Genomic DNA, 16,306 nt, shown 5'->3' with positions numbered 1-16,306 from the left:
CACACACACACACACACACACACACACACACACACACCTTAAGGTTGCAATACAGATTTTTCTCTCACTTTGACTCTGTTCACACTTGCACAGAGTTTTTTTTTCATTTTTGATAAACTGATTTTAATCATTCACTCACCACCAGACACTTACACATGTGCCGCCGCGGCAGCCTCCACTCTTCTGTTTTCAGATGTTTGTACCAGGCTGCGGGGACTTGGCTCCCGTTTAACCACGAGACCAATTTGTGAAGACTAAAATCTGCGAACCATTCAGGTTCTTTCACAGAAAACTGGTAAAACTATTTCTTTATGGAGCTGTCTGTGTCCACGGCAGCATTGTCATATTGAAACAGGAAAGGGGCCAACACAAACTATTTGCATAAAGTTTTAAGAGCACTAATGTTTACTAAGGGAAACTATGGGACCTTAAGCAAACCATGAAAAGCAGCCACACGCCATGAGGACACTGACATTTGGAAATACAGTGCAGTTGGATATTCCTATTTTCAAGTCAGATTTATGCTGGATTCTCTGGGCTGCACAAATGATGGGTCACCTGGAGAAAGGATGCTGCATTTTGGCCCATCTCTATAAACAGCTCCAGCTTTAGAATCTAACTCATTGAAAGAAGATGGATCCTTCTTTCTTGTAGGATTTATAGAGATAAACTCGATCCATTGACTGAGCTGTGAAAACTAAGGCTGTAGCCTTTATGTGACTGCAGGTCAAAATGGTAAACATCAGTTCTGACTCTGTGGTCTTCTAGCACTCTTAGGTAGGGTCCTATAGCAGACACCACTTCAAAGATGAACCTAAACAGGTAGTGCTGGATAAATCTGGAAGGGGGTGATTTCTTTGTCTGAGCCTCAAAGTGGTCCTTGGCCTTCTAGGCAGGTCATACACTGTCTATAACAAACACCATGTACAGACCAGAAGTAGTTCACAGGTTTATCTGGTGTCAGGACATTTCGGGCCAAGGGTGAATGACTTTGTATTATCATAACTGCGGCCCCATGTCAACTGTGCACCACTTGATGAGTTAAAACAGTCGGATGGTTTTGTTTTTTTGAGTTTGAGAGCAGTACTTGTTTTCACATTCAGATTTTTTTACGCTTTCCCGCAAATACCCCCTGCTACTGCTTAAATTTGCTCTGCTTGTTCTCAAACTGTGTGCTTGGACAGATCAATCCAGGAGCAGAGGAAAAATCTGAGAGCATTGGGAAATCCGGAAATCCAAAGCATTACAAAATCTGAACGTGAAATTAAAAGGTCCTGCTCTCAAATGGAAAGACCACACTCTTGGGACAGGATAGGACAAAAACCCATAGATGGGGAAGATAACAGACAAGTGCAGTAAATCCATGCCCCTGTACATGTGGGTTTCAACACTCTGCAGTATAGGGAACATGAGGAATATAAAAGAGTGAGGCATGTTTAAAACCTGCATTATGAAGGCTTATTTACAGCTGTCGCCTGAAGGTCATATGGGTTTGTTGTGGTGGTAACCTAGAAAATGAACTGGTGGACACTAGTAGGGAAGCAGTGGTGAGGGAGGACGCCTCTCAGCCGTCAATCAGGCCAGAATCTTGAGGACAGGACTAAAGAACTGTTGGACCAGAACTCAAGGACTGGAAGGAGTTTTGATAAGTCATGAATGGGTCCAACAGTCTGTCATTACCGCTGGATTATTGCTCAAAAATGACCTTGAAGATGTTCACGAAGGATCAACATTGGCAACATTCCAGACATCCTTTCTGAATGGAAAACCTTCTAGAAATGATTGGAAGAAACAGTTTTGAAATGTATCTACATTTACATGGGTCTGACCTGAAAGTGTCAACAGATCAGAGAGAACATGACAAGTATCGTAACACACCCAGTAACCCACACATGGTTTATTCTCATCAAGGTTTCCGCAATGTCAGACTCTCCTCTTGCTCCAGAGGATTATGAGGAACCTGACAGGCCTGTCAATCACTGGGCCTGGGCCTCCCTCTCTTTCTGGATGAGTGTAACACTCACACAACCTCTTCATTTCCTGCACACATACACACCAGATGCCCCTGCAGCCATGTGACCCCACTTTAACCTCTGGTATCTGCAGGTTTTCACGACCAGCAGTCCATCTGAATTACAGCTCAGCAGCTCTGACTGATCTCCGTCTGTCACTCGCTGTTAGAGGCCTGTGAAGCAGCTGCTGGGAGTGTTTTTATCCACAGTTTTATATCTGTCAGAGAGGTTATGCTATCTTATATTTGACGTTTCAAGGAATCCTCACATTGGAGTAGTTGCGACCAGAGAATGGTTGGTGCTTTTAATTGAAAAACCCATTAATTAATTGTCAAAACAGTTGCCAATTAAATTTCCATCAGTCAACTAACTGATGAATCAACTTATTATTTCACCTCTGCTATACCATGTGTGTGGGTGTGTGTATTCACACATGGATCTAAGTGCCAACTGCATGGACATGACTGTACCAACGCTGGCAAATGACACAATTTACATCAAGCATGACCTCACACACCCTCCAAACTATGGGAATGTGCAAAGCAGAGTTGGGGTTTGTTTATTTGCACATTTTTAATAAGGATCAGTCACTTAAGAATCACAAAAATGAATTTGTCTGTATCTGAAATAACTCTGCATAACTGTAAAGCCATTTTCTACTAACATCTGGCTTTTGTCTAAAATGGGAGTGAATACAATCAGCATTCCCTCCCGGGTCAAAAGACTCTGCAGTGGACAAGGGTTTTCATCAGCCCCAGCTCTGATCGGCAGTGATGGAAACACGACACTCGGGTGAATGCACTAATTTGGCAAGACAACGAGGTGAGAGAGTTCATCAGTTTTCGGTGCATTTGTGAAGTCCAACATGATGCACCAGGGGGAAAAACCAGAGGCAAACTCTTCCACCGGCAAAGGGAAAGGGGTCAATTGCATTTTTTAATGGGCCTTTACACATTTATATAAATAGTATACCTGCTAATTTTGTTATAAAAGAAGTATAATGCAGTGGAGAGTGGCAGCTGGCAGTGAACTCCGCTGCTTGTCCACTTTCCCACTGCTGCCTCTTTGCTTGTCAAATCGCAAACTCAAATAAAGGCTCATGATGCTATGATGTGATGGAGTTTACTGCCATGATCCATTTTTTTTCCTCCAGCATTGGCAAGTTGGATAAGCAAACAGTTGCAATAACCAGTTTGTAACCTGCCTTTTGCCTTTAAGTAAAGCCAAAAGGTCTCTAGGTTCCTTGAGGCTCCATATCCGTGTTTTTCCACGGGGGAACTGACGGGCCATGCTCAGCGGCACTGGCCCCCCGGGGCCGACAACATGCAGGCTCAGAGGAAACAGGCGCGAAAGATGTCAAAGCAATTACAATAAGCATTACAGTTGTAATCTCCCCTGACAACAGGGAGTGTGAATGAACAGGGCTTTACCCACTTGTCTTGCCTCTGGCCTCTCCCCGCCGAACAAACCACTGCTTCCACAGCAGTTAATGTTTCCTCCGCTGTAGCAGCTCCAGCAGCTTCTTGTTACTCGCAGCACAGAGAAAGTAGATTATTTGTTCTTCTTTTCACCCAGCGAGCAGCAGGTGATGCTGAATGTCTGCTCCCTGTGTTGTTGTAGTGTAAACCAGTGTTATCCCTGACAAAAACACAGACAGACACATGCAGAGCCTTGTAGATGTCTGTGGGGGAATTCTTTCAAATAAACCATCGCATTGCATTACAGATTATTGTGCTAAATGTACTACAGTTCTCACAATTTTGCTATTTACACACAGTGATTTACAGAATGTTCCATCTAATCACAATTAAAAGCTTTTACAGTGAAACCAATGCTTGAATTCCGCTGGTAGCCTACTCACTAGATCCTCTGATCTTTACCCACAGGAGCAGCTGTGATTTGTAAGACTGAGGTATGCTTGAAATGACAGAAAATCGAAATCACTGGAGCATTAACACAAATAGATTTCATGCTTTTCTCTATTTTATATCGTCATGAAATGAAAACATTTGTGTTTCTGACTCTTTGTTGGCCTCTATCTAAAGACATCCCCTTGGACAGGAAATTGGGACAGGCTTTTTTTAAACAGTTTTCTTACATTTTACAGATTAATGATGATCAATAAAATTGTTAATTTCAGCCCTATAAATAGATTTGTATATATTTAAAAAATGCAAAGCTTGCATCCTTTAATTATATGATATATTTTCTGTTCTACTCCTTCATTATTTTAAAACCAATAAGTTGTACAAATTGTCCTTCTAAGTTTATATTTACTTTTCACAATTACTTTACATGACATGTAGAAGACGTTATCTCCTGGATGTGTATTTTTAGTGAATGTCAAAGACCTAAAGTATTTCCGCACATCTCAGGATTATAATGTGTTAAATGAGTGTGGCACAGGCCAAGGAGAAGGTGACAGTGCTCCTCATTTGAGGGAAGTAATTAAGTCATTTAAGAGATAAATTATGAATTCAAGGCAACAATGTAGAAAATTGCGAGAGCACATAAAAAAGGCTCTATGAAAATTAAAACTATTGCAGGTCAGTAGAGTTGCATCCAGACCCTGAAGTCATGTTTAGCTCTCTTTAGAATTTGATCAATGGAGTGTGCAAATCTCAATTAACTACATGTACAGACATTACAAAAATCACACTGAGCATTTGTACGATTGACCTTGAAATATTTATGATGGTGCAACTAAGGGTTAAACTCCAACAGAAGCAAATTGACCTGGTAGTATCTGGGGGTTTCGTCCCAGAGCAGCAAACATTTGGACTGAAGGTTTTCTTTTCATACAGAATGTGTTGATCTTTTGAACGTTTTTGTCCATTTGTTTTATCCAGACACATGAAGAAAAGCAATAACTTTATTTCATTTGTTCCCCCAGATCTGTGGTCATTAAGTGCCACCATGATTGTTGCAAGTGTTGCAACTAAGAGCACTTGTTTTCATTGAAAGAAAATGTGTGACCGCTCTCACATGTATGGTTCGCCGACAGAGATCTTGGTCACTGTATTTAAAGATAAATGGATGAAGAAATATCTAAAATCACATCAGATTTGACACGTTAGTGGTTGTCAAGCTCTGAAGTGTTTATTTGTGTAATCCACAGTGACTCAGACCCTGTGCACACCCGCAAACCTCCACAGTTACATCTCAAAATTTGAAACCTGATTTGTAATTTTAAATATGGACTATGGGCCCAATGACTGACTCATTGCTCTGTGGACCCCCAACCCTCGGAAACTCTGTAGTCCTCCTTCAAAAGCTATAATCAGATATCTAATATATTTATAATGACAAGGAGGAGGAATAGGCAAGAGCAAAAGAGCACATGTGCTGTGTAATGGCAACATTCAATCATTGTAAAGGCTTCATTAAAAACGAACAGCGATCAGCTTTGCCAGCTTCCTTCTTCTTTTCTGGCCTTATATGCATTGTTTGTGCAAAGAGGCAACTACAGTGTTAAAGAGCGATGACAACTACTGCACAGACGAGAATACAGTACATGGACAATGCTGACAGCTGTATACACATCAGACATTTACTCTTATTCAGAGTACCTCCAGAGTTATCGAGGAAAACCTTGATTCATTGAGTGTGGGTCTTCACGCCCACAGAGAAACCAGACAGCTCGGAGTGAAACTGGGGGTTTCATCCATTAGTACAGATACCCAGTAGTAAATACAATACAACATACAACATAAAGACAGTTGGAGCTTTATAGAGTTTGAACATTATGGAAACAGTCCAGTCAATGATGACGATTGGTTTTTAATTTCCCTGTAAAGCTCTGGCTGGTTGGCTGTGTACGATGTGGTCAGTGATACCAAGGTGTGAAAGTCGGGCTAGGAAACATGGCTCATCTCAGAAACACTGAAGAAAGAAACCCTCAGTGAGAGTCTGCATTGACTTACAGAAGATTTCTGAAGTGATGCCAGGACGTTCATTGTTGTGTGTTCTCCCTGTTGACATTGTCTGGCAGTCTGTTCCATCTTACTGTCTGAAAAACACTGCTGCTAAATTTAAGGCTCAACTGTTGTTCTGAATGTGTGCAGAGGTCATCATGTAGGCTGTCTACACTCCCGTGTGGTTCTAGCATGGCTGAAGAGACATGTGCACGATCAATGCCAGCCATGTTCACATTTTTAACATCAAGCTGAACAAACTGCCTGCTCTGCATGTGTGACACTTCTCTGTGTTCATCATCCACCCTCCTCATGTCCTCAGTCCTCTCTCTGCCCTCTCCCCTTCAGAAACCTGGGATGGATCTGGCCGACACCTACATCACCTTCATACGGCAGAACCAGGACATCCTCCGAGACCGCGTCAATGACGAGGTCTACGTCGAGGATGTTTTTGATGTAAGTAAAATCCAATTTCTGTTTGACCCTCTCGTCAGCTGGCTGTTAACTCTGCTTCATTTGATCAGACCTCGAAGAAATAAAAACACAAAAAAACGCCTACGATCACAGCCTCATCAGACAGAAGGAGAATTTCTTCTCACACAGATGAACATGGGAACATAGGAGTTTGTTTCTCAAGATAGCTCAGCCATGATTTTATGATATGCTGTCATATGCTTTAAAAACACATTTTCACACCCATTCAAGAACAAATACAGATAGGTGCCCACTGGCTTTAACATCTCCATCCCATCTGAACACATCATACCAGGATTTCACTTTTCTGCACTCAAGCTCTCAGCTCTTTCAGACACTAATCAGTTTTTTACTTCCCTCTCAGTTTCATTTTGTTCCCCAAACACAATCTCACATCCTCGTCTACTTCTGTACTTACCTTTACCGTGGCGCCCGGCACTTGATGTTGCCATCCTCTATTTGATCTTGTTTCCTTCTCATCTAACAACTCAGTGATAAAAAAAAACTCTCAGCGGGAAACGTGTTTATCCTGTGGATATTTACGTATTTTCTCCAAACCACTGATATGAGTCTGCTCTCAACCTGTGCCTTGTTATTTAAATGTAATTAGGTGAAGTGTACGATGAGGCAGGCATTAGGATATTACCATTCCTTCTTTTTATTAGATTAGTTCTGTGATACTCTATGCAGTGAGGTCCTACATTCAAAGATTGGGAGAAGTTCCCATTGCTCACTGGGTCCCAGCAGCAGTACCTCCAAATTGCCATGTGTTTCCCATTAGAACAGCTGGTCCTGTACACAGGTTGGAAGCTGTCAATGAGGGAATGTGTTGCATCCTCCAGGCGAAGCTCATCCCTGACATGTAAATAAAGGCAGAAGGAGATACTTAGGTTGTGTCCGAAATCACCCACTCATTCACTTACTCTACTATATAGGGTCCTCTATATAGAGCACTATATAGTGAGTTCATCCGAAAAAGAAAAATACACTTTCGAACACTTCTCAGTGATTTTCTCTGCGCTGGTAGTGATTTCATGTTTATTTTACACTTAGCATTAATAATTTTAGGTAAAAAACATATTGCATGAAAATCTTTAAATGTAGAAATAAACTTGTTTGTCTCAGTTTGTGCTGTGAAGAGCTGCTCTGCTCTTTTTTACATTTGTGCGACAGATGAGACTTCCTGCTGCCCTCGCTCCTCTTGTCTTTCTGCCACGAGCGCAAAGCATGATGGTTAATATTGCTTAGTTAGTGACCATCGGTTGTACACTATTTTTCATGATGCATTATGGGAAACAATGAGTTTAGGGTATAAAAGATTTCACAAAACATTTGGACACCAAGACAAATAGGCAACCTAACTATATAGTGGACTCTATAGTGATTAGTGAGTAACGCAGTCCATGACTAATTTACACTTGTCAATTCAGGTGACTCATATCAGGATAAGATTTACACTCAACACCTCCACACCTGCTTGTTCATGCATTTATATAATCAGCCAGCCATGTGGCAGCAGTGCAGTGTCTACTGTCCTGCAGATACAAGTCAGCAGCTTCAGTTCATCAAACATCATCTCAGTGACTTTGACTGTCGACCCAAATTGACTGGTTTGAGTATTATTAATGTCAAAGGAGAAAGTTCAGACTGGTTGGAACTGACAGAAAGTCTACAGTAACTCAGATAGTCACACTTTACAACTGTGGTGAGCAGAGAAGCTTCTCAGAATTACAACACGTCCAACATTGAGGTGGATGGTCAACAACAGCAGAGACCATGTCGGGTTCATTCCTGTCAGCCAAGAACAGAAATGTGAGGTTTCAGTGATGCAGACCCACCAACACTGGACAGTTGAAGACTGGAAAACGTAGCTTGGTTTGACCCCGACCCTCATTCACCTCCTCTGGCTCCCGATCAAGGCCTTCATCAACTACAAACTCCTCCTTCTCACCTATAAATCCCTCCATGCCCTAGCCCCACCATATCTAACTGACCTCCTCCAGCCCTACACTCCGCTCAGTAGGCTGCAGTCCTCAAACACAGGTTTGCTCTCCATCCCCAACACCAAACTGTGAACCTTTGGAGACTTCTGTGTCTTAGCCCCCACCCTCTGGAACTATCTCCCTGACGAAATCTGCAATGCTGCATCTATGGACAGCTTCAAAACACTCCTCAAGCACCACCTGTTCACTAAGGCCTTTGGCCTCAGTTAACGCTCCACCCGGCCATTAGTGCTGTTTATTTCTGTCCTGTTTTATGTGAATTATTTTCTTTTCTCTTTTTGTCCCCACTGACACTTGTAAAGCGTCCTTGGGTCTTGAAAGGCGCTATATACATTCATGTTGTTATTATTGTTATGAATGTGGATTTCTCCTGAGGCTGCAGATGGTGGAGTCACAATCTGGGGTCAAAAGCATGAATCCATGGACTAAACCTGCCTTGTGTCAACACTCCAGGCTGCTGGTGCTGGTGGTGTGATGATGTGAACAATCTTTTCTTTACACAGTTTGAGCTCTAATTACCAATCAAGATTGTCAGCATTCTATCTGCAGCTGATAAATGTGCAGAAGCCATTCAAGCAATCAACACATCCCTCAGACACATGTAGAATTCCCATCTCCTTTAGCCAGGCCACAAATGTGAATGCATCCATCTTGATGATCTAAATGCCAAGGTTCTGCCCTACTCCAGTTCAGTCCAGCTGTTTGTGCTAAAATAAAAAAAAGATCTGTCAACAAACAAACCCAACACAACTCCGCTGTCAGGGCAACAGAAGATCATGGTGATGGACACTTGAAGCTGTTGACTGAATAGTGAAGGGGCCACCAGTGTGAGTAAAGATGATCATTTAAATGTCAATTTAGGAAATCTACCTGCAGCAGGTAGACATCAAACACATTAGGATCGGTTTGGTTGACATATCTGAATAGGGTCAGTACAGAGTCGGTACCGGACTGAATCACAACACAGCTTAGTGCCTGAGCTCTGTACTGAAATAGTTTATCTGATTACAGGCAACATTATATCACAGCATGTGTCTAGTTAACAGTACACTTTACTGGTGGTAACACACTCTACATGGCTCTGGCAGCACGTAACGTCAGCCCACAGTGAGCTAGTAGTAACCTCAAGTCAACGCAACAGCAAAAATCCTAAAGTGTAACACTCTGAAGTGTGGCTGTATTTCACATGAAAGGATTGTGACACTGGGAAGTGCAGCAAATGCCTGAGCAACAGCCGAGAGCAGCTGCAGCTGCTACGAGGCCCCGGTGATGCAAGGGATACATCTGAAAGCAGAGGGATGCTTCCTGTTTGACTTGTTGTGTGACCACATGCCCAGAACGGTAGCCGGCAGTGTGGCTTGTCCTCGGCCCCAGTGGAGGGGAGACAATATATTGGACTGGAGTATTTTGCTGTATTAAGCACTGGTGCTGTTATCTAGTTATAATTATTATGGTTCGGTAAGGTTTTATATATGTGATTTTGTTAGGTAAAGAGTATTGCACTTCTTGATATTTGTATATTTAAGTTAAGTACACTTTAAAATGTTAACAGCAAAAATGTTAAATTTCAATTTCTATTAAGCTTGAGGAAAATCAGGCGCTTCGAGTGTCATTTTGTGCTTCTTTTATTTTTAAGAATCGGTTCTGGCACCCTTTCAAAATATACCCAAAGATAACCAAGTCTATATCTGGTAACTTGCTTTAACAACACACAGCTTCATATATAGAGTAAGAATGACAGAAGTGTCATAATCTGAAATCTAGATGTTTGTATTTTAATACCTGATAGTATCTTTAGCCAAGTTTCCATCCAAATGTGATGCAAATTTGAAACAAATTAAAATTAAGGAAAATGATAATTCACTGACCTTCCCTTCCGCTACTATCTTGGTGTTGGAGGTGGACTCATCAACATAAACAGTTGGTGGCGGTTATTCTTGGGTTGGGCACAGCAAGATGATACAATTGAAAGAGCGCCAGTGAAACCTCAAATGACTGAAAACTATGTGGAAACCCCGATGTAGATTAAACATGGGTGTTTGACTTGTAATTATTTGAGGAAGGTTACAGTCTTAGTCTGAGTGATGTTTGAATCACATCATCGTGATTTAGCTTGCTTCCATTGACCTTTGTCATATTACATTTTTATGGCAACTTTTCAATGCAGCCAAGCGTAAATACATTTTGGGGGATATTTCACCTTTTACAAAACAGAGTTTCTGGAATTTACTTAAATGTCATATGTGAATAATAACAGGTTAACGGAAAGACACTTAATATATCAAACTGGCAAATGTGACATTAAGGTTTTAAAGTAGGAGATCTTTTCATAAGAGAGTGAAAACCGTGTGACGGTGGCCTCAGCTGATGAAAATCCTTCCAAATTGAGCTCACAGTCAGGTGTTTATACTGTTGGTGTGGAGTTCGATTCTCCAGTTTGGAGCAGCAGCAGGTCATATCGAGGCCAAAAACACCGACTGCTTCTGTTGACCTGTTTATCACTTAGGAAACATGAGCGCTGTCGGCTCGTTCTGTGGGAGCTGAAAACACACCTTTTCATCCATCTATCAATCCATCCACCCCACGCTGTCCGTTTGCTTCACTGACCACCCCCCTCCAAGATTCAGATTTAAAAGAATATTTTAGTGCAGTGTTGTCAAACACGCCTCAGCTCACTGGTGCGAGTCAATGCAGCGGACATGGCGGCTCAGACCTTGGTACACATTAGCAGCACGAAGCAGAGCGATGGATTTCTGCCACCTGCCGCCTCCTCTGAGGGTTTGGGGTGATGTGGCTGAGACTCGGGCTGTGTCGCGCTGATTTATGTGTGTGTGTTTGAAGAGGGGTATTTGAGAAGAATGAATCTAATGGAGCTCAGAAGCGCCCAGTCATGCACCAGAGGGGGAGGTGATGGCGGGACTTTGAAGTGTCTCCGCTCAGCCCTTGTATCAGACACACACACAAACCTGGACACACGCATACAGTTTGTGTGCAACAATGAAAAAACAAATCCTGTGATAGCAGCAGCATCAGGCCTCCCGCCAGCAGCATTATGGGTACGCAATCATCTTGTTTCCGTGCGTCTGAGCGAGTCAAAGTCAAATTCATTTACGACGCCTTTTCTTTAAACACAAGGTTTGTCGACACCAACGTTTTAAAGAAGAAGAAAGAGGCTGATACGGCGAGTGATAGAACGAGGACGAGGACGTGGGACGCCAGCACGCAGCTGTGAACATGTTCATGATTTTCTTTCTCTGCGTGTGCATGCTCACATACGCCTGTCTGTCTATTTGTGTACAAGTGCTCCCCTGGGAACGTCTTTGTGCGTCTCTCTGGATGAGAAGTGTGATACATTCACACACTCACACACACATTAGGAGCCAAATCACCTTGATGAAGCAGCTGCAGATGAATGTTGAATGTTAATATGAAGAAAAAATTGTGGGTCTCAATTGAAACATTTCTTTAAAAACAACATCACATTTTTTACTCAAGTAAAGGGCATAATTTATTCCCTCCTGAAAAACCAACATTTTATTACCTTTTTTTGTCACCGCAGGTATACTTAGATTCAGTGAGTTTGTAATTTTAAAGAAATGAATATCTTTGTGCCAAAACCAGAACATTTGTCAAGTTTGAATGATGTCTTTACTGTTACACCATCAGGGATCCACCCCCCTGTTTATCATAGATATTCTTTCTGATAGGACTAAAGCAACCCCCCCCCCCCCCTTCCCTCCAACATATTCCCTCCATCTGTTTTCACTCTCGTCCTCTAATCGGCTCAATTAAGGAGCGCCATCGTACTCAATTTACACAACAGTTAGCACAGCTCACGAGGAAGCCGTCAGGCAGCTGATTAGTCGCTTTGAGGAAACTCGCCTCCCAGAGACCCAAATAAGTGTTCCACAGAGGAGAAGGAGGGTTAGAAAGAAGGAAATCAGAAGAAATCATCACAGGACATGGGAATATCAGCCATTAATTTCAACATCCTCAAGCGTCTGTTAACCCAGAGCGTGAAGCGCTTGTGAGGCAAGCTGAAAACTCAAATCCCCACATTGAAATATTTCATTTGGAAAATGATGAGAGGAGGAGGAAGTCCATTGTTCAGGTGGAATGGCTGAAACTTTTCCACTGATTTATCCACACTTCACATATTTGATACACAATAGAAAAAAAGAATACACTGCACATAAACAAATAAAAAGCATTAAAACTGAGCAAGCAACAAATATAATCTTGACTTAAATCACATTATTTAATTGCATTGGTGTACATTTCTGAAGTTGCATATCTTCTCTTTTTATAATTTATTATATCAGGGACCCTGTCTCTTAAAAGTTCCATTTATATACTGCTAAAATATTGTAGTGTCATGTAATGGAAGTTGCATTATGTTTCAGGCAACTTTTTTTTAACGAATGAAGCACTACATTTAATAACAGCATTGGAGTCTCCAGGTGGGGCTCAGTTCGATGGAGGAGGATGTATGAACGTACGAAGCACACGACTGACGCAGCAAACATTGGAATTCACATCCTCAGTCTCGTCTGTGGATTCTAGGCAACAAAAAGTCTTCAGTTAAGATCCTTGAAAGATGGTCAGATGAAACTAAGCAGGTTGATTTAGAAGTGACTTGAACTTTTTCTGTAATAAACCAGAGAAGAATATTTCACGAAACTTATGTTGACATTGAATGTGAGGGTCTAAAATGTTTAATCATCCTGGAGTCACAACAAGTGACTGTTGCACTGCAAGTTTGGATGGTTTCCTGCAAAACGGCAACAACAGCGCGTTCATGACATTTACGACAACGTCCAGGACAACGACAACTGATTCTCCAGTTTGGGGTTTTGGGGTGTGTGTTTTTTTTACCGTCTGTTGATTTTTATTCCTCAGGTAACAAACATCCTGTTTTTATTCACTTTGAACAACAAAGAAATAAATCAGGACTTGTGGTTAAACTTTTAAATTTTGTATGTTTAGCTGACACTTAATTACTTTGACTGCGTGGAAAACTGCTTTATTACTTTGATGGAGACTGTGGGGAGGAGGTCAGAGATTGTTCTCACAATAGATGGAATCAAATATTTGTCTGACCCCTGAATGATTGCAGATGTGTTTTGGCTTTTCGACTGTTTTTCTCTATTAAATTGGAAGGTAATTACAGTCCTTGTCAGAGGGAAATTAAGTCCATCAGCAGCTCCTGAAGCAGATCTGAATATTACGGGTCATTACTGTGTCAGAGCGATGCCCCAGAGCATTCTTGTTTGACTGCTAGCTGAATAAAGCCAACCGCTGTGTGCATTTTACCGGCGGCGTATTGAATGCTGATTTAAGTGAGGATCACTGTCCAGGTGAGAGAAGTTGCATTTGATTTCCCTGCAGCTGCGGCCTGGTGGCTGAGGGTGTGAAGGAAGAGTTTAATGAAAATTACTTGATGGAACCTGATTTCTTTTTTTCTCCTTTTGAAGTTCAAAGCAGAGCCATGTATTTGTTCCCTGCTGCGCAGCATTCAGATGTTTTCCACTAAATTGGTGTCTTTGAATAAGTACATGTTTTACTCTCTTTGAGTTTTGCCGTTTTGATGGTGCACATCCTTTGACATTGATGTTTTAGTTTTGTTGACATGACTGGAGTAAGGCATTCCAGAAACAAACGGCAGCCAATCATCTCCAAAAACGAACACACAAATGATAACCAGAGAGCAACTGCCATGCTATCGTCATGTTTTTATTGTTCTTTTTATGGATATTGTAAAAAGTAAAAACACAACACAACATGAAGCAATAGGAAGCATTTTAACTTTTTTAAGCCCACACTTTAAATGTGTTCAAATTTAACATTTGTGGAAGATTTGGGTTTAATTTGTCTCATTGGGAACCTCAAACATACAGTCAACAATTATTTGTGCGTGTTTTGAAAATACCCAACTTCTATCTATAAATACAAAGTAAAGAATATTTATTTAAAGAGATTGGGGTCTCAGTAGATAACTTTGCGCCTTTCGGGGTCATTATAGCATAAAAGAAAACTGGTTTATACAGCTTCATTTTAGTTTTCATAGCTAGGGCCATTTTATCAGTTTTAATTGTACTCAGTGATAATAAAAAAAAAAGATTGGAAACTTCTAATTATCTAATCCACTTTATCAGGCGGTCAAAATGAAAGTGAAATGTTGGTGCACTATCGTTGCACATTTGACCATAAATACTGTAATGAAATAGGAAGTTGGTCAGTAAATTGTGATGGATGTTTACAACTGACTTGGAATCATTGTGATGTTCACTTTTGTTATCCCTTCCAAATAAGTTCTACATTCAGTACATTCAGTTTTAAATGTGTTTTTGCTTCCTACAGCAATGGTACACCGGCTCCATGAAGGCTGTGTGTGTTTGGCTGACTGATAGACTGGACCTGCAGCTCCACACATACCAGCTGAAAACCCTCATCAAGATTGTGAAGGTAAAAAATTGACTATAAAAATCTATATAAGAAACCAAAAAATGTGTTAGTGTTGAGATTTATATGCTTTCATAATGACAGGTTTCTCTTAGCTATATACAAAGTTCCCTTCGCTGAGCGGCAGAGAATGATTCTGAGACTGGCTGAACTGATTAATGAAAACATATTAAGTTGTAGCTTATTCATGAAAAAACAGTCGGAAGTGATACTGAAGGAAAAGAAGGAAAAATAAAGACAAATCAAACCCTGTTAGTGTCCTTGAAAGCAGCAGCAGTGGTGTTAAGAGGCGGAGGGTATGAAAGAGAAAACTGCTCAAACTGTGCACTGCAATCGCTTTTGTCTTTTCATAGTTTTCTAATGTACAGAGACGCATGAGATTAGCTTGAAAGCAACATGACAAGGAATGATAATGGCTTCTTACTGAAGGTAAAAACCCCTCTGACGCCTCAGTCTGCCTTTCCAGCCCGACACATAAAAGACTCAGTGTGTCCTTCGCCTCAATCTTCCCACTTTTGTCCTTCAGAACGGCGAGCAGCATCTGCCTCCTCCGGCTCGCTGTATTCCTAAGATGCTCACTATGTTTCCTTACCGTCTGCTTTTACCTGTCTCCCCCCTCCACCACCCCCTCGACAGAAGACCTACCGTGACTTCAGGCTGCAGGGGGTCCTGGACGGCACACTGAACAACAAGAGCTACGAGACCGTCTACAACCGACTGACAGTGGAGGAAGCCACAGCGGCCGTCAAGGCGGGCGATGGCCTGCAGGGCATCAGCATGCGAGACAGCGACGAGGAGGACGACTAAATACACACACACGCTCCCTTCACACACCTTGTTACTACTTGATTGTCATCCTCTCCATTACAGATCAGGAGCTTCTGTCACAGTTAATGACTTCCTCCGCTTTCACTAAACAATTTTACTTAAAAACTAAAACCACAGTCAACAAATATGGTTTAATACTGATGTAACTGAAATAGATTGCTGCTGGACAAATTAGCTGTGCATTTCATTAACAACAGAACAGGTAATGCTGAAGTTAGCTTGCTATGTTGTGGATGCATATTCTCCACTGAGCACCACCTCAGTCAACCATATTGGATGAATGCTAAAACTGAAAGTAAAGACTGCAAATATTTAAAAGATTTAACAGATTTTTATGTTAAGATTGAGAAATACGTGATAATAAGTGAAAATAAATTACTGGCTACTGAAACTGAAGACTATAAAGCTGACACTAAATTTAACAAACACTTTAAAATAACACAAAGTATAAATATGCTAAAAACCACAATGCTGTATTTTTAACAACAGGGACTGCACATGCTAACAACTTTTAGCTAAGATTGTTTGACTGTCATTAGAAAATATTTTGCTAAAAAAATATATTTTCTCCACAGAATTTGACTGTAGTTCAGTCAAATATACCAGAAGAGCC

At 41.3% G+C, this 16,306-nt stretch overlaps 1 protein-coding gene across 15 annotated transcripts in view; it reads left to right on the top strand.

Annotated features, from left to right (window-relative positions):
* Nucleotides 1-16,002, top strand: part of cadps2 (Ca++-dependent secretion activator 2) — a 226,713-nt gene extending 210,711 nt beyond the window's left edge. For all 15 annotated transcript variants that reach the window (XM_034587879.1, XM_034587886.1, XM_034587884.1 and 12 more), the window contains 3 exons: nucleotides 6,275-6,382; nucleotides 14,764-14,868; nucleotides 15,502-16,002. In XM_034587879.1, coding sequence (XP_034443770.1) covers nucleotides 6,275-6,382; nucleotides 14,764-14,868; nucleotides 15,502-15,672 — 384 coding nt within the window. In that variant the 3' untranslated portion in view covers nucleotides 15,673-16,002. The remainder of the gene's footprint in view (nucleotides 1-6,274; nucleotides 6,383-14,763; nucleotides 14,869-15,501) is intronic.
* Nucleotides 16,003-16,306: the final 304 nt, after the last annotated feature.

The sequence above is a fragment of the Hippoglossus hippoglossus genome, chromosome 6, assembly GCF_009819705.1.
Source record: "Hippoglossus hippoglossus isolate fHipHip1 chromosome 6, fHipHip1.pri, whole genome shotgun sequence".
NCBI lineage: Eukaryota > Metazoa > Chordata > Actinopteri > Pleuronectiformes > Pleuronectidae > Hippoglossus > Hippoglossus hippoglossus.
The sequence above is the reverse complement of the archived record's forward strand: the minus strand, read 5'-3'. Positions and strand labels throughout refer to the sequence as shown.